The sequence below is a fragment of the Vipera ursinii genome (genome assembly GCF_947247035.1).
Source record: "Vipera ursinii genome assembly, chromosome: 3".
NCBI classification, from domain to species: domain Eukaryota; kingdom Metazoa; phylum Chordata; class Lepidosauria; order Squamata; family Viperidae; genus Vipera; species Vipera ursinii.
Window position 1 is genome coordinate 166,510,615 of NC_139516.1, and position 17,929 is coordinate 166,528,543.

At 36.1% G+C, this 17,929-nt stretch overlaps 1 protein-coding gene across 1 annotated transcript in view; it reads left to right on the forward strand.

Moving 5' to 3' along the window:
• Positions 1-17,929, forward strand: part of LAMA3 (laminin subunit alpha 3) — a gene marked incomplete at its 3' end in the record, with an annotated part of 133,459 nt that overhangs the window by 36,795 nt on the left and 78,735 nt on the right. Inside the window, exons 12-24 of the mRNA XM_083357591.1 lie at positions 1,116-1,253; positions 1,621-1,667; positions 3,043-3,142; positions 4,030-4,082; positions 6,007-6,112; positions 6,705-6,804; positions 7,557-7,713; positions 9,638-9,770; positions 11,769-11,911; positions 12,506-12,606; positions 12,706-12,859; positions 15,595-15,755; positions 17,203-17,311. Coding sequence (XP_083213717.1) covers positions 1,116-1,253; positions 1,621-1,667; positions 3,043-3,142; positions 4,030-4,082; positions 6,007-6,112; positions 6,705-6,804; positions 7,557-7,713; positions 9,638-9,770; positions 11,769-11,911; positions 12,506-12,606; positions 12,706-12,859; positions 15,595-15,755; positions 17,203-17,311 — 1,502 coding nt within the window. The remainder of the gene's footprint in view (positions 1-1,115; positions 1,254-1,620; positions 1,668-3,042; positions 3,143-4,029; positions 4,083-6,006; positions 6,113-6,704; positions 6,805-7,556; positions 7,714-9,637; positions 9,771-11,768; positions 11,912-12,505; positions 12,607-12,705; positions 12,860-15,594; positions 15,756-17,202; positions 17,312-17,929) is intronic.

Genomic DNA, 17,929 nt, shown 5'->3' on the forward strand with positions numbered 1-17,929 from the left:
GGTAATTTCCTGCCATTTTGTACAGAAAGCATACTTAAATTGTAGTACAATCGTAACATAACCTTAGGTAAAGGTAAAGGTTCCCCCGCACATGCATGCTAGTCGTTTCTGACTCTAGGGGCCGGTGCTCATCTCCGTTTCAAAGCCAAAGAGCCAGCGCTTGTCTGAGGACGTCTCCGTGGTCATGTGGCCGGCATGACTAGACGCCAAAGGCGCACGGAACGCTGTTACTTTCCCACCGTAGTGGTCCCTATTTTTCTACTTGCAATTTTATGTGCTTTTGAACTGCTAGGTTGGCAGAAGCTGGGCCGAGTAACAGGTGCTCACTCTGTTACGCGGCACTCGGGATTCGACCCGCCAAACTGCCGACCTTCTAATCGACAAGCTCAGCGTCCTAACCCACTGAGCCACCGCGTCCCTGAAAATAACCTTAGTATAGTGTTATTATAAACAAATAGGAAAAAAGGAGAATCTTAGCTGGTCCTGCTCACTTTCCATCATCATTCTGTCTGATTCTTGCCTGCCTCCACATATAATTTTTTTTTATGTCTAGAACATGAATCTTTTTAGCTATTAAATATTCCTTTGTCATTCTTTGCAGGTGTAGTTTCTTTGTTATGGCCCTTCATTGTTGAACTGTCTCATTTCTCATCTGGGATAAATGAGAAGTCCAGAGCCCTGCAATGCAGCTTAATATTGATCACATTTGCATGACTTTTTTCCTTTTGAACTCAACCCCAGCATTTAGAGCTTTCCTTTCTTTCAAGAGCTTACTTGTGTAGGTAGGGATTACAATAAATGAACTTACCAAGTTACACACCTGTGTCCAAAAGAGAAATGTGGAATGCATTATTCCACAAAGAAGAAGTCATAGCTTGCTTCAGCAGTTGTAAAGCATGTATAAAATCATGCTGGAAAAAGGTTTAATGCAATGATTTCCAAATTCTGACCTTTAGGTGATGGGAAATTAGAATTATGTAATCTTTAGACAGAGATGCCAACAACTGGGAAAGATGGGATTTGTAAACCAAAAGATGAGGACTCAGAATTGGGACACAGCATATCACCCATCACATGGCTCCTTCATTCTTTCTAAGATTCAGATATTTTTGCAGCTTGTCAGTGTTCACGGTATGGCTCCTACCAAGACACATGCGATCCAGCCACAGGCCAATGTGAATGTCGACCTGGTTTCATAGGCCAGCAATGTGACAGATGTATCTCAACAAGTAGAACTTTTCCTCATTGCCAAGGTAAGAATTACAAGGACAATTTCATTTATAGAAACATTGTACAATCAGCACTGGTATGGATTTGTCTGAGATCAGGAGATTTTCATTAGCTTAGCTCCCAACATACCTTGCAAAGAAGTTGATTGCTTTTGATAAAATGCTTGGCATCTTGAATTGAGTAGGCTTTTTGACCAGCCCTGACTCACCACAGAGAAATGCTTTTTTGATTATAAATGATTATTCATATTCTGAAGGAAATCTGCCCTGGAGATAAACCGTGAGTCACTGTTGAGAAAGGTCAAATTCTTTAAACTTAAACTTCCTGTATAAATTGATAGAAGTAAAATTTTGAGAATAATACTACCTTTTTTTTAAAATTGTTAAAAAGGGGTCATCAATGAATGTGATCCTGCTGGAACCAGAGATTCTTTTTCTGTAAGTATTATATTATATAATTGGCAGAGTATTATATAAGTGGCATGAAGTGATAGCAGTTAAAAAAAACCTGATCAAAGTAGTGATGAATATACAGAATAGACAGAGAAGTCAGATATGTCAGAAAAGTTGGGAAGTTTAATCTGTGTGAGAGAATATAATTCATTTAGAGGTGTCTAGATCACCCCCAAGGAATTAATTAGTAGATCCAGTGGAAGGAAATGGTAAGGAAGTTTATTTCATTTCAACATTAAGGAAAAAGTTGTTATAGGTAGTCCTTGATCTATGATCACAATTGGGGCTAGAATTTCCATTTCTAAGAAGCGGTTGTTAAGTAAGTTGTGCCCAAGTTTACCACTTTTTTGCCATGGTTTGTTAAGTGAATCACTGCAGTTGTTAAATGAATCATGGTTTTAAGCAAATCTGGCTCGCCCATTGACTTTGCTTGTTGGAAGCTGGCCAAAAAGGTCACAAATGGCAATCACATAATCCAGGGATGCTGCAGCCATCATAAATACATATTGGTTGTCAAGCACCTCAATTTTGAGCATGTGATCATGGGGATGCTGCAACATTTGTAAGTGTGAAGACCAATTATTAGCCACTTTTTTCAGTGCCTTTGTAAATTTGGTGGTTGTAAGTCAAGGTCTACCTATACCATAAGAGCTGCTTGATTGTGGGAAGTAAAATATTGAAGCTTTTTCATCAGAAGTATTTAAACAGAGGCTAAACATTCAGAAATATCTAGGAATCTCAATTTTGTTGAGCTAGTAATCACTGAATGGTCAAAAAAATGTTATGGATTTTTTGGCAAAATGGCTGTGTGGGATATTGGCCCATTCCCAGAATGGCTGCCTTGGGTGACATAAAAACATAGCTTTATCAGCCTTGGGTGCTTCTTTTTACCCTTCTTGCTTTTCTCCAGACAAATAAATGAGCTGCTTTTGCAATCTTGTTTATTTTCTATATAAAACATGAAAAGATGAAGAGGACAAGGACCCATGTGACACTCTGTGGCACACACTAGTGTTTTTGGTGCCATGTGGAAAACTTTTGTCTTTGTTAGAAGAGTTCTATATTAAGTAAGGTATTTTTAAAAAATAATTTCTAAGATTGCCTCTGCTGTAAGATTTTCCACTTTTTGATGTAAAGTCTTCAGCTCTTCTTTCGAGTCCTGCAAATATTACAGTCGGTATAGTCTAAGAGTTATGAATTAAGGTTCACTTGTGGATATAATTGACAGCTTGTTTGTTAAATCAGTTCTACACCTGTAAAATTGTTCCCTATTTCAGTTTTCTGTATTGATCTGGATCATTAGCCTGGATGGTGCTTAGTTTTTTTTAAATAACAAATTTCTTTTCCTCTTCATTGTTAGGGCTATTGCCAGTGCCTACAAAATGTAGAAGGCAAAACCTGTAGCAACTGTAAGCCACTTTATTGGAACCTGGCTAGTGCTAATCCTTATGGATGTATAGGTAACTGTTCATATAATGAAAATCAAGTCTATTTTCCTCCTATTATTTTCAGACCATTCCAGTTTTTCCAAAATTATTTTGTGTTCATCAGCCTTGAAAGGAATAGAGTTGTGGTTCCATGCTACTCAAAGACGGGAGTGTTTGTGAGGGCTTTCAATGTGTAACATGGAGTTTTTGTTTTTGTTTTTTGTTTATGAGGCAAAATGCTTTCTAATGTATTTTGCAAATTGATGTGTACTGTATTTCTTCTCCCACAAATAATTACATCATCTATACAGTAATGTGCTTGCATCAATCAAAATAGAAATTAGTACTGAACTGACATTATTAATTAATGTGATGATCAATGCTGGACAAAGAAGTTTCATTAGGAAAAAGAAAACAATGTTTGCAGCAGACTAATTAGAGAAAAGAGTTGATATTTAGCATGACCAAGAACAAGTAAGAGAGAGAGATTATGGTCCAGTTGATCGCATCTCTCAGAATCCCAGTAAATATGGAAATTGCAGGGCACATCTCAGGTTTATTTTTTGTACTTCTCCACTGCCACCAGGTTGAAGTTAATTGTTGAAAGAGTAAATGCTATTTTAATTTAATATTTTAATTCAAATATTTTTGTTCTGTTCTAATCTTTTGAGATCCTTGCTTCCTTATCTGCATGATTTTTAACATTGTGCTTGAAAGTAGGGTTTTGAGAACTGAAAAACTAAGGTGCTGTGTACTGGTGCATCATTGCCGGTATTTTTTTTTTAGTATTATGTAAAGAAACTCAAGTCTGTCTATCAGTTGTACAAAACCACCAGAACTAAAATGTCCAGGATTTGTCATTTGATTAGTGAACTACAGTATTATAATCAATTTCTCATTAGCTTTGTTTCCTTTTGCAGACTGCCAATGTAATATAGCTGGAGTACTAAGTGGAATTAGGGAATGTCAGCAGGTAAAAGCATTTTATTTACTAACAGTTTATTTACATTCTGTTTACATTAAAAAATTACAGAAGCTTTTTATGAAATAAAAAATACAAATTTATTTTATAATTTTTTATTAAAGATTAAAATTACAACAGTGAAAATAAATACAAACTTTAAAAAAGAATAAAAAGAAAAAAATAGAAATTCAAAAAAAGAAAGAAAAAAGATTATAATGAAGAAAAAATGGAAATATATAAATAAATGACTTCCCCCTTCATCAGAACAAGTATAAACAATTTTAATGACTTATTACTTTCTCTTATAATACAACAAATTGTCTTCCCATAGCCAATCTGTTATCCGGAAACAAATCCTTAAAGTCTTGTTGTTCAGTCATGATCAGCAAAAGTCATTAAGGTTACCAGATTTAACAACATATTCATCTTAACCTTTGTTAGGATATGTTGTTGAAAAAATGGTTTGTTTAACAGAGTATTAGTAATACACAGTGGAAGTTGTACTGGGACTCTTAGGCAAACAGTAATGCACTAACATGAGTTTTATAACTTATTTTTACTCAGACAACAAAAAGAAACACAGTAAGAAATAGTCCAAGTATCAATCCAGTATCATGCACATAAAAGTCAGTCCATAAAAAACATAGTATCAAAATACAAAAGCTGCTTACCAATATCAAAACAATATACACTGTAGCAAGCAGTTGATTCTTGAGAGAATAAATATCAAGTTAGCAAACAAGAGAACAAGAGGTATCCAAACACTAACATCAAACACATATACAAGAGCAACTACGTGTAACATCTAACTCTCTTTTATGTGGAATAATTACAGCCACACCCTTAGGCCGTTTTAACTCCTTAAAGGTGCTTTTACTCCATTATATAATATTGTCACCCAAATCAAGTTTAATCTCTAACAACCTTGATAAAATAAACCAACGTCATATTCCTTCCTTTTATTTTTAACAACCTTAATCTTTGCTTCCTTCAATTTGTGTACTGGAATTATGTTTCTTTTCATCTCTTCTTTGTCCCTTCTCACAAAATCCTTCAAAACTTTAACAAGCCTCTTTTGTAAACCCAAGTTATGAAAATTATCCATGTCATAGTCTTGATTTCTTATTTGTATATCCTTTTTTAATTATTAAGACATTAGCAGAGTTTTTTTTGCATGTTCAGTATTAATATTGTATTTAATGTCATTCTTGTAGCCTGTCATTTGTAAATCAATTTTAACTCTTTTTCAGTCTTGTCAGTTAGTGCAGGTTGATCTTCTGTAACATCTTTTAAACACTGTCTGTCCATAGACACAGACAGTCTTAAAATTTGTGATACAGTTTAATGTTTTGCTCAACTTTATTTTTGCCTCTGCTTTTTAATTTCTTTATCAATTTCTGGAGAACACTAAAAACAACCTCCTGTGTTAAAAATAATGTAAGTTACTACATTTCAAGTTGTAGATGATTTGTCAAGTTCAGTACTCCATAAATAGTTTCTTACTCTTATCAATAATGAAAAAGATCTTCCTCCATAATTCATTAGGAAGGATCACTAGTGGAAGACTCTCAGATTGTAACTCCTGAAATTTGTGAAGAATGAACTTAATAGAAATGTGAGCGTATGTTCTGATTTTCTCAGGACAATTTCTGATATATTTCACCTTAGAAGAGTGTCTGCAGTTGAAAGTTAAAATATGATAGATCACAAGATAATGTTATCAGTCTGTTCTACTACCTGGACCCTGTTTTCTAAATTTTGGAAGACTTAAAACTTGTGCATTTCTAAGGAAGCAATCCAATCAAATATGCTGTTTGTGATGGTATGCCCATTTGCCACATAATGTCCAAAGTTTTCCTCTGTGCTACTGTTGATATCAATGGAAAGGTTGAAATTGTCTTTGTTTTTTTTCCTTCCAACTCTCCTGTTATAGTTGGGTGGTGAATGTTACTGCAAACCTAATGTTTGTGGAGGTCCTTGTGATACTTGTGAGGCTGGTTATTATGGCCTGGAAACCAAGAATTATTTTGGATGTCAAGGTACAGTATGGCTTTTTAAGAGCAAAATTTGATACAGGATAATAAATTTCTGAAAAGATTGTTTTTTGTATATTATTGCTATATAACAGCTTTGTTGATGATCAGAGGTTACATCTGCCTTCAGTTATGATAGTGAATAGATATTTCAAGAGAGGCAAGGGCAAGATAGAACAAGCAGCAAACATAGCTTACCATTCATAGTTTGCCTACAATATAATACAATCAAACTCATTTATAATTGTAGCCTTTGATAAATATTTTGCTTAAATAAGACATATTTTAAAATAGATAGTCAATATAATAAATATTCAATGTTTTGCAAAATATTTTAGTCTTTAGTATGAGAACCAGTTAGAAGATAATGGTGTCTTCTTTGGTCATGGCCCTTACGAAAAGATGGGCAAACCTCTACTGGAAGTGCTGTATGATCCAGATTCCTTGTAAATGAGATGGTCTTCAACGTTCCTTCTCATTCTGTGATTGGAAAACATTTTGTTCATCTTTCTTTCCATAGAGGCCTACAGTACTTCTAGTAGTGTGTTGTATTTGTTCTCTGACCAAAAATTGATTTAATTCTATTTTTCACTTGCAGGATGCAAATGTGATGTGGGAGGGTCTATAAGTCATGTCTGCAATGACCTGTCAGGTGACTGCCAATGCAGAAAGCACATAATTGGGAAAACTTGTATGGAGTAAGTAAAATGGGAAGACTTGTTTTGTAACATCCCTCCTCAGTTATGCAAAGCAGAAAAATCACTATGTTCCCCTCATGCTGCAACAAATCCACAAGGTTTAAGGAAAGAAAAAGAGAATAACTACAAAGTGTCTTTTGTTAGGCATTATTAGGCATTTTATATCTAGAAGCAATCTTCATGATTGATAATTTAGTATGAAATAAGCTGTGGTTACATAAAAAAATTACAATATTTAAGCAGCCTGTACTACATTCCTGGATGGATTTCATGGGGCTACACTCCAGTTGTGAATCTTACCCAACAAGCTACCCATTTGCTCCTTTCTTTTTAGTTTTACCTTTCTGTTTAAGTCTGGGATTAATGCTAATTCTGATAGTTTGCTTATTAGGGCTGTGCTATTTCTCTTTGCTATTTTTATATTAATCTACAATATACTTAAAGTATCCATGTGTTACAGCATGATTTGAATTTTGGATCTGAAGTTATTTTTAGAGGCAAAGCAGGAAAAATGGTACTTGAATAAATGATAAAATATATTGTTGATGTTAAGTAAATTAAAGCTTGATGCAAAGGGACAGTGTACTCTGCTAGGGATCCTGTGAGCTGAAGGAAAGTTATTATCTTAAATGCAATAATGTCAAAAACTGGATGCTAAACAAATATTTGATCCAGTAGAGTTTTATGTTACTATAAAGCACATTAATGTTCAAAAAGAAAGCAAGACACTGTTATTATCTCATTTATGAAAGGCCTGAAAAGAATTATTACTTACCTGATTTACATCACATGAAGTTTGAAATTGAGGATGGTATATCTCCTAATGGAAGAGGAATCCGGTTTGGTTATAATCCTCAAGAATTTCCTGGCTTTAGTTGGAGAGGTTATGTACAGATGTCTTCAATACAGGCATGTACTTTACTTTGGTCCAGATATGTTGTGTGAATTCATCTTGGTCTGACAGCACCATCTCTTTAATCCTGCTGAAATTGTTTTCACAGACTTAAATCCCTTTCTTTAGATCTGCCTACTCTCTGTCTAGATTTATTGGCTCACATCACCTTTCATTCTTAAGACAAGAAAGATGATAGTTGTAATCTAACACATTTGAAGTGAACAAAGTTAGGAAAAACTGTTTTAGGTGGTGAAAGAGGAGATGGAAAACACAGCATCCTTCAATAAACTTTGGTCTCTTTATTACACAGTCTGCAGAAAGACCAAAGTGATGATTCCATTTCATTTTCTCAGCAGTAACTAAGATAACCTGGAACAGCATATATACCTATAACATTTTCATGACAATTATGTGCTTAAGGTTCATATAAACTTTTAGATCACATGGTTCTTCTATAGCCATATAGAAAAATTTGACATCCCTCTTTTTGAGTAACAGTGTTGGGAATTAACAGAATTCAACCCATTAAGAGTGGTTGTGTGTTACAAAACCTGAATTTTTCTATGAAAAAAATTGGTACAGCCTAATTACCAAAAAGGAGAAATATATTCAGAAATTAAATTAATTAGGTTTTGATTAATTAATCAAATTCCTTTTAGGATGTTTGTTTATTTAGCATTGAGATTGGTTAGAAATCCATGTCTCCTAAACACCAATTAAAATGTAATTTATATATATAGTTAAACTGAAGGCAGCTTGTTGACAACGCTGGAAATTATTCTTGGCTATTTTCTGTGACATTGATTTATGAGACATGAGATTACAGCCCATCTGCTTCCATTGAACTGGTCAACATCATATTTGAAAATAAGAACAGTGAGAGTAGGACTAACATTTTGGTAGACTGCTGAGAGAAAAATGAAAGTAATATACCTCAAACCAAATTGTTGCATTACTATGAACAGAATTTTGAAGAAATGATTGTCTTCAAATAATTATAAGAGGAGTAATGTATGGAACTCTTCCCAACTGTATCCCTTGCATTGTTAACATTAAATTGGATTCTCTTGATAGTGAGCTATAACAAAATATTAACATATTGAAACCCTACTTTTCAAATATCTAATATAAAACTGGTCAAAGAATGGCCATAACACAAAGTATATAATATTTGATTGTTGGATGCAACATTTCACTGAATTAATATCAAAGTTAATTGGATAACAGTGCATGATACTACAGTCCCTCGCGGATTCATTTGGCAATCATACCAGAAACGAAGACGCTGAATTCAGTGGGGCTTTCTCTCAGATAGATGAAGATAAGAAAGTAGATGAGCCTTGGAGATGAGCCTCAGACTATTGACAAATAAGGCATTATTCTAAATATATCAGTTTATATACTTGATTGGATTTCATTGTGAAATGTTTTATTCTTTTTGGACCTACAGTAAAGTTTACCCATAGTGTTTGCATTTTCTAATGTTTCTAGACGTTTTCTGTCTTTCGGTGGTAGTATTAAGTAATTTGCTTTCCTGTCCTCTTCTTTGCTTCTTATTTTCCCAGCCAGAGGTGGTAGTTCCTGTCACTGTGGCTTCTTCTAAGCTCTTCCATCTAGTACTGCACTATGTCAGCTTGGTTTCAAAACATTCTAAAGGGAAGATCTCAGTTGCTGAGGGAAAGCATTTTGACCCTAATAACACTTGTAAGTCAATTACATTTCTTGGTAGGTTTGCCCATCTTCTCTTTTCCTTACTTCAGGAAAGGCTTCTTTCTCTATGTATTCAGCTGCATGTCTGTATCTATTTATAGAAAGAGAGAAAGGAGAGGGTTTTTTCCCCTCCCTGATAGACATTGAATATTTTGCTTGCATGGCTTAGCCTTTTGGCACTTTACGGCTGTCTATCTTTTTCTTGTTTTATTAACTTCCATTTTACAGAATGAAGTCAGGATAACTTTGAGTGTGAAGAAACCAAAACCCTATTTATTTCATGTTATCTTGAGATATATAAATCCTGGAACTGCAATAGTATCTGGCCACATAACAGCTTATCAGTCCCGGACCTTAAAAGGTAGGTAAGCAGGACGGATACAGAATTCAGTGAATGATGTGCAGTGACGTTCAGTGCAATTCAGGGTGTATTTAATAAGGCTTGTTTACATAATCCAGTGAGTTTTGTGCATTTTGTAGTCTCTTACTTGGTGCTTGATCTTGCCAACTTTCATTTTGGGCAGGCCTCAGATAGGTCTTTTATCAGCCGTGCATTTTTTCCCCTGCATGCACACTGTAGGTATTTTTCCCCTCACATGTAGGCTGTGCTTGTACAACATGCTAAATCGGTTTTCTTATAAACCATGAGTTGCTTGCTTTTGTGTACCATTGTATGCTTCATTAGTGGTAATTGTCCTTTTGTAAGTCTGTCTGTGTGCATTTGACTTAGTACACTATTCCAGCCTATTTACGTAGTTTAACATAGTAAGTAATCACAAAAACTAGGATAATTCTGTTATTAGTTAAATGTTTTCTGTGATCATAGTTGTGGGGGTTCTGAGTGATTTAACTCACAGATTCATTTGACTGAAGACATTTGAAAGCTCACATAACCAAATTCAAACAAAATTTCAGGCAAATATATTGAACTGGCATCCTGACTCAGTTCAAGACAGATTCTGTGCATCTTCACTAGGCTATGGGTGATCTGTCTGCCCTTATTTATGGCTGCAAATGTGACATATAAGTACATAGTAGCAGAAATGTCCTGTCTGGTCATAAATCCAGAATAAATTGTTTTAATCACTGTGGAATATAAGCATGGTCAAGCTAAAGAAAAGTATAATCCCCCCAAGCTACCCAGATGTCGTGCTCTTCCTTGAAAAAAAACTTTGTTTATGTTTGAACAAGTGATTATGAAAACAAGCCCTATAACCCAGCAAATTAAACAATTTTCAGTTGCTGTACCTTTCTAGTATCATAAAAGATGCCGACATGTGCATGTCATGCTAACGATCTTCATAATTAATCCATATTTCTCTGTGCTTGCCATTACTAGATGTGTAGTGCTGACAGATGTTTCTTAAGGTGCTTTTAGGAAAAGTGATTTTGGCACTTGCTTTTGGCTTTAATTACCGTATGTGCCTTTAAAAGCTACCATTTCCAGCCTCTACGCAGCCAGCTATGTTTTTTGACAGAGGGATTAGAACTTGAAATATGGGTGCTTTGTCTGAGAAGTTAATGCAATGTGAATGGTACCTGTACTGAGATTTGGTTAGATGAGTGTTTCTCAATTTGAAAACTTGAAGATGTGTGGATTTCAACTCCTAGAATTCCCTAGCCAGCTTGTTTATGAAACATTAGACTAGATGAATTATATATCTTTAAAGCTGTGGGTTGTGAGTGTTATTAGGAGACAACTATAGTTGATGAACATCTTGTACTGCTGATAACTTTTTTGAGCATTCATTCACTAGAAAATTTAAGTTGGTTGCCATAAAGTAGATAAAGTTTGGTTTTCATGAGCTTCAGGGCTAAATTTAGGGTTCTTTTTGTTTGAATGAAGGTACCATAAGCAGCAGATATATTTGAATTTATTTACCTCAGAATGGTCTCCATGTTCTTGCCTAAATTGTTTTCCTCATTTTATGTGACCAACTCTGGTACTTGTATCCCAACAGCCAACTTACTTCACACAACATTCATATGGAAACTATATTTTAATCTTTGCTTACAAACCAAGATTTTATCTGTAAGCAGAGATTAACTAAAGGTGCTTAGTTCAGATATCACAGCAAATTCCAGCTTTAATAAGGCAAAATGTGAGCTTCAAAGCTGGATACAGGAGGAAATATGGACACAAGGTTTGTTCTGTTCTTCTAAATCACACTTTATTTATATAAGCTCATTTCATTAGAATCAGGCTGCAAAGTCTCCAGAGAATGGTGTCCATGCTGGAAGATCATACTGTATATGGAAATGTACTCTTCACTGGTTGACTGTCTAATTTGAATTAAGTAATGTTATTTTTGGGTGAATAATGTTCAATAAATTATTAATTTGATTTGTTTTCCATCAGGGACTTATCAGAGTAAAGACATTTTCTTCCCACTCAGCAGAGATCCAGCTTTTGTAACTGCTCCAGGAAAAGGTTTTGCAGATTCATTTTTATTGGGACCTGGAACTTGGATGTTTAAAATCATGGTGGAGGGTGTCCTTCTGGTAAGAAGAAGCTCTATCACAGTAATATTTATATTTTTGTAAACTAATTCTTTTCTGGAGTACAATTAAAAGGGAAATGTCTATTCAGGAAATCGGATCTCACACTGGTATATAGAAAGAGTCAGTCACACTCTTCAGGTGCTGTTACTAGAATTTGACTTATACTTGAGATTCATCCCTGTAAAAGCAGTAGGATCTGATGGATATGGTGAACACAGACTTGTGCTTTTGAACCACAATTGCACATAGGATTATTTTGGAATGTGTTTCAATATGGGTAGATTACATATAAATTGATATCTGTTATGTGATATGTGAACTATATTGTTAATCCTGAATGGACTCTAGCCTGAACCTTGTTTGCAAATGTATATTATAGCTTTCTTAAATTGAGTATTCTAAGATGTGTGGACTTTTACTCCCAGTTCCCCAGCCAACATTTCTGTTGCTGAGAATTCTGGAAAGTGAAGTTCACATCTTTGGAGAATATAGAGGCTGGAGAAAGCTGGTTTATTAGGTAATTTTGTTGAAACTTTCATATAATACATTATTGGCTATTAATATGCTTATGCTAGTATTGTTTTGTCACTTCAGGATTACCTAGTCCTCTTACCGAGTGACTACTATGAAGCATCCATCTTGCAATTTCCAGTCGTACAGCCTTGCACATATTCAGGATATATCCCAACAGCTAAGTTAGTATCTCAGGGACATTATTGGATCTTCTATTATGGTTATCTAAAATTTATGTTGATGATCCAATTAAACAAACACTTTCCTTTTTTATTTTCAAGTTGTTTGCAGTATGAATACTTGCCAGTAGATAAATATCGCTGTGTTTTTGGTACAGAAGTAACATATTTCTTGCATGGGGGAGAATACCAAAAAACAACTTTCCAACAGCCAACAGTCAAACATCCAGTGATGTCTCATATTAGTGGTCAGCAGGTAAGATATCCTTATAGGACAAAATTGGTTACATAGTGCCTACAGCAGGACTTTTCAACCTTTTCACCCATTGTACCACTTTTAGGATATGGCAACATCCGAGTACCACCAGTTGCCTAGCGAGGTGTCAAAAACTTGATGACAAAAAAAGGAAAAAAGTGATGAAGTACAGGTAGTCCTTGCTTAGTGACATTTCAGCTGATCTGCGCTTCTTCTGGGCTCAGAAGCTCCAGGATCAGCGCCGAGCTCCAGCTGGAGCCTGGCGCTGATCCTGGCGCTTCCACTGAGCCCTGACAGCCCTGCAGCTCCAGCCGTCTCTCGCTCAGGCTTGTGCGGTACTGCCACCAGTTCAGCTAATTCCCCTCCCCTGCTACCACTTTTCTAGGATGGCTGCATACCACCTGCCAGGTGCCAATGTACCGCAGGTGGTACCTGTACCACTGGTTGAAAAGCCCTGGCCTATAGCATCTCTTGACAGTCTGTGTAACAGAAAACACCACACAGGATATATATTGTGTAAAAATACTGTAAAGACAGTTCTTGCTTCCTCCACAGTATGTGTGCATGTGGTTAGAATGCAGTATTGCAGGCTAACTGCCCACTTGTCAGGAGTTCAATTCTGACTGGCTCAAAGTTGACTCAGCCTTCAATCCTTCCGAGGTCAGTAAAATGAGGAACACAGATTGTTGGGGGCAATATGTTGACTCTGTAAATTGCTTAGAGAGGGCTGTAAAACACTGTGAAGCGGTATATAAGTCAAAGTGCTATTGCTATTGCTATATAACCATCCCCCTCCAAATGGGGCATGACAAAATGTAGCATCTGTATCTTTCTCCTCTGAATGCTTAAGGGAAGGTGAGCAATTGTTACCTCTCTGAGGTAAATCAGCCAGGGAAAACAATGATGCGAACTAATTCTACTTTATTGTAAGGCTACATCAACAGAATCTTGAGAGTCTAAAAGTATAAACTTCCTACCACCACTTATAACTGCTTGATCAATTAGGGTGGGTCCTTCCTGTGTTTCTTTTCTTGACTGTTAAGCCACTGGGGGCTCCTGTTTCTCTTATCTGATTGTTTCCTAGGCAACATCTCTTCCTCTCATTTCCCAAGATAATCCACACATTACAATTGTATATACAATTCTGATAGCTTCCTTGTTAACTTGTAGATTTGTCAAAGCATGTGGCAGATTAATACATTTTAGTTTTATGCATATTCTTTCTGGATTCCACGTGCACATTGTAAATTTTGGGGGTATATTGTGGGAGCTCTCACAAAGCTATGGCCAACAAGGAGCTTATTTTATGACTGCCATTGTAGATGTGAATAATATGAAATACTTTTTATTAGAAGACAGACAGATATGGTTGCTCTACTTCTATTTATTTATACTTCAGGATATCTCATCCACTGTACTTATTTATTTATTTATTTATTTATTTATTATTTAAATTTATATACCGCCCTATTCCCGTAGGACTCAGGGTGGTTTACAGGGAAAAATTAAAAAATTAAATTACATCACATACAAAATTAAAATCAATTAAAACTAAGATTAAATTAAATCCCTGAATTTAGACTAAAACCCCATTAATTAAATAATTAAAACCCCTCAGTCTGGGCCAGACAGCTCGAAAAACCAGGTTTTCAAGTCCCTGCAAAATGAGCAAAGGTCGGGGGCAGTCCTAAGCTCCGTGGGAACTTGGTTCCAAAGGGCCGGCGCACCCACAGAGAACGCCCTTCCCCTGGGAATAACCCACCGGCATTCCTTAACCGGTGGTACCCTAAGAGCCTTGGTGGAGCAGTGGGCTGATGCCTTCTTAAGTAACACCAGCTGCCTGCAATTAGTGCAGGTTCGCATCCCACCAGGCTCAAGGTTGACTCAGCCTTCCATCCTTCCGAGGTAGGTAAAATGAGGACCCAGATTGTTGGGGGCAATTAAGCTGACTTTGTAATAATGCCGCTTGGTGTGTGTGTGTGAAAGCCCTAATAAGCAGGCATATACATAGAATGAAGGCTACTGCTAAGCTTGTAAGCCGCCCTGAGTCTTCGGAGAAGGGCGGGATATAAATAGAATTAAAATAAAAATAAAAATAAAAATAAGAAGGCCCTCCCTGTGGGAGCGCACAGGACGATGGGAAGTTGATGCCGGCAGCAGGTATTCCCTTAGATAATCCGGACCCAAGCCATTTAGAGCTTTATAGGTCATTACCAGCACTTCTCTTTTTCTGGGCAGGTTGGTGAACCAGTGGATGCAGCCATCCACCATCTTTGTTTTTATGACTTATGTAAGCCCTAGAGGCCTTCTAAAATACTGCATAAAGATGACACTGGATGCTAGAATTTTGTTTTACAGCACAGTACTAAAAATCTAATTAAAATAAAACAGGTAGGGTAGAGATATCTGCAAGGACATGGACACCATGTTGGAAGCTAAATGTATAGGGAAAGTATTAACCCTGGAGAAAACAGAAGAAAATAATTATCATTTTCCTCGCAAAAAAGCATTGACAGGTTTACCTCCCTGTTAGCTGCAGTTTAATCTGAGGGTTCAGGTAGTATTTGCTAAATTTAAAAAGTGTGAGAAAATACCTGGAACTGCCTGGAAACCCATCTGTTTGACCTGATATTGCTCTCCTTTGTTTTAAAAACCTAGGTTGTTATTTAGTGTATGAAAGAAGCCACCCTTCCATTACTCTGATAACATCCAAGCATGATTTGAATCTTCTTTAGGTGAATCTACAGATCAAACTGAAGGTTCCCCAAGTTGGACGCTATGTAATCATCTTTGAGTATGTCACAGATCATGACCTAATGTATGTAGGTAATATAAAGACTGAGAGTCTTGGGCAAGTGATGGAGGCAAAAATTAATATATACAGCTGCAAGTATAGGTGAGAAAAATGTAATAAGTTTATATTTTGGGTTTTCATCATCTAAATATACCTATCTTTTCTTCTTTCTTTCCTGGGATTCTTAGTTTCCAATGCATTCCTTTTCTTTATCTCCTTTATTTTTCCCGATTAAAAATAGCACTCTTAATAACATGTATGTTTCTCAGGCTCAATTCTTTGCCTCTGCTTTAAAAAAAAAACAGCTGTAGTTTCTTTCTCATGCAAATAGTTACATACCGTTAATTAAGGGTTTTTTTCCTTGTATAATTGAAGTGTGGGTGATATGTAAAAACTTAAGATTGTTTCTGTTACACTGAAATGAATATATGAATAGTTTAAAAATATTAAGCTAAGAAAGGGCAGATGTTTCAGATTCTACTTCTTGATATTAATATTTATTACATTTGCATACTGCTGAAGGGGATGATTTCCAGAGGAATAAAAGGTATTTTGATTGCTATTTCTATTATTGAACTATAGCAATAACTTAAATATTTCTTTGTATGGTCAGTCACTCATGAAGACTAGGAAATGAAACCAGGAATGGAATTATGGGCAGTTGTATAAAAACACAATGTGGGTTTTTTTTTAATCCTATATTCCTGGATTAAATACATAACTTCAACATATCTTTTTTATTAGGTTTTGAACGCACAACTGCAGCACTTTTTTATACCATGGATTTAGTTACTAGAATCCTCTTGTATCCCATGCTGTCCTAAAATCTGTCCACCCTGGTTGTGACTCTGTTCAAATCAATCTTGTATTAGCACTTTTTTGTCATGTTTTGTAAAGTCCTGCATTAGTAGAATACCCTTAAGGTAAAGGTAAAGGTTCCCCCGCACATGCGTGCCAGTCGTTTCTGACTCTAGGGGCCGGTGCTCATCTCCGTTTCAAAGCCGAAGAGCCAGCGCTTGTCTGAGGATGTCTCCGTGGTCATGTGGCCGGCATGACTAGACGCCAAAGGCGCACGGAACGCTGTTACCTTCCCACCGTAGTGGTCCCTATTTTTCTACTTGCATTTTTACGTGCTTTCGAACTGCTAGGTTAGCAGAAGCTGGGACGAGTAACAGGCGCTCACTCTGTTACGCGGCACTCGGGATTCGACCCGCCAAACTGCCGACCTTCTGATCGACATGCTCAGCGTCCTAACCCACTGAGCCACCCTTAGATACCCTTAGATACCCTTAGATACCAGCTATTTCATAGGCATAGAAGAACAAACTGAATGGTGAACTGAAATCTGTAATACTCATGTATTGATTGAAAGCAGTGGGTTTTTTTCAATTCACTCTGGGCTTCGTTTAATTTAAACATGATATGCAGCTCATGCATTTGGTGATAGCTTTATAGACGAGAAGTTCAAGGCAGAAAAAAGGCAAAAAACTTCTTTGGAATTAGAGAATATTAGGACTTAGTTACTAACTATTTTTAAAACCTATTCCAGCTTTCTTTGTCGTAGTGTTGTGATTGATGATATGGCTCGTATTGCAGTTTTTGACCTTTTGGCTGATACCACATTACATCTCAGATCATCAGCTATAGATTTTCTACTGGTAAGTTTATATATTTTCCTAAACAGAATATCAAGAAAATATGCCACTATTTTACATAGGATATATAGGATGCTATCTTATTCCAGCTCAACCAATTATCCTTCTGCTCTATATATCAGATTGAGTAGCTCCCTAGGGTCTCTGACAAAATCCATTCTTATTGTTTGTTTAAGTGATATGCTCTGTCATTAATTTGTCGTAATTAAGGTTGCTGCAAGATGCTAATGAATTCTTATCTATAAACCATCTAGATCACTTCAGAGTGTTTTGCATGCTTATATTTTATCTTGTTATGCAGTCAAAATCATCTTGTATGGGAATCATCTTGTTTCACAAGGAATTTTTAGATTCTGCAAAGTGTCAAGAGTTAAATTCTCAGCAATTCGGCATTCATTTTTACGACTCAGGGTAGATTCCATATTTATCACTCGGGACTGAAGCCCAAGACAATAAGATTTAAGCCAAGATCCTCTTCTAAAATCCTTTACCTGGATTAGAAGGCATCTGGCTGGCCACTGTTGAATGCAGAATACTGAATTAGATAGCCTCTTATCTAGCAGGACTCTCAAGGCTGTTGTCATTTTTTAAATTCATACATAGAAAAAATCATGAATGCTG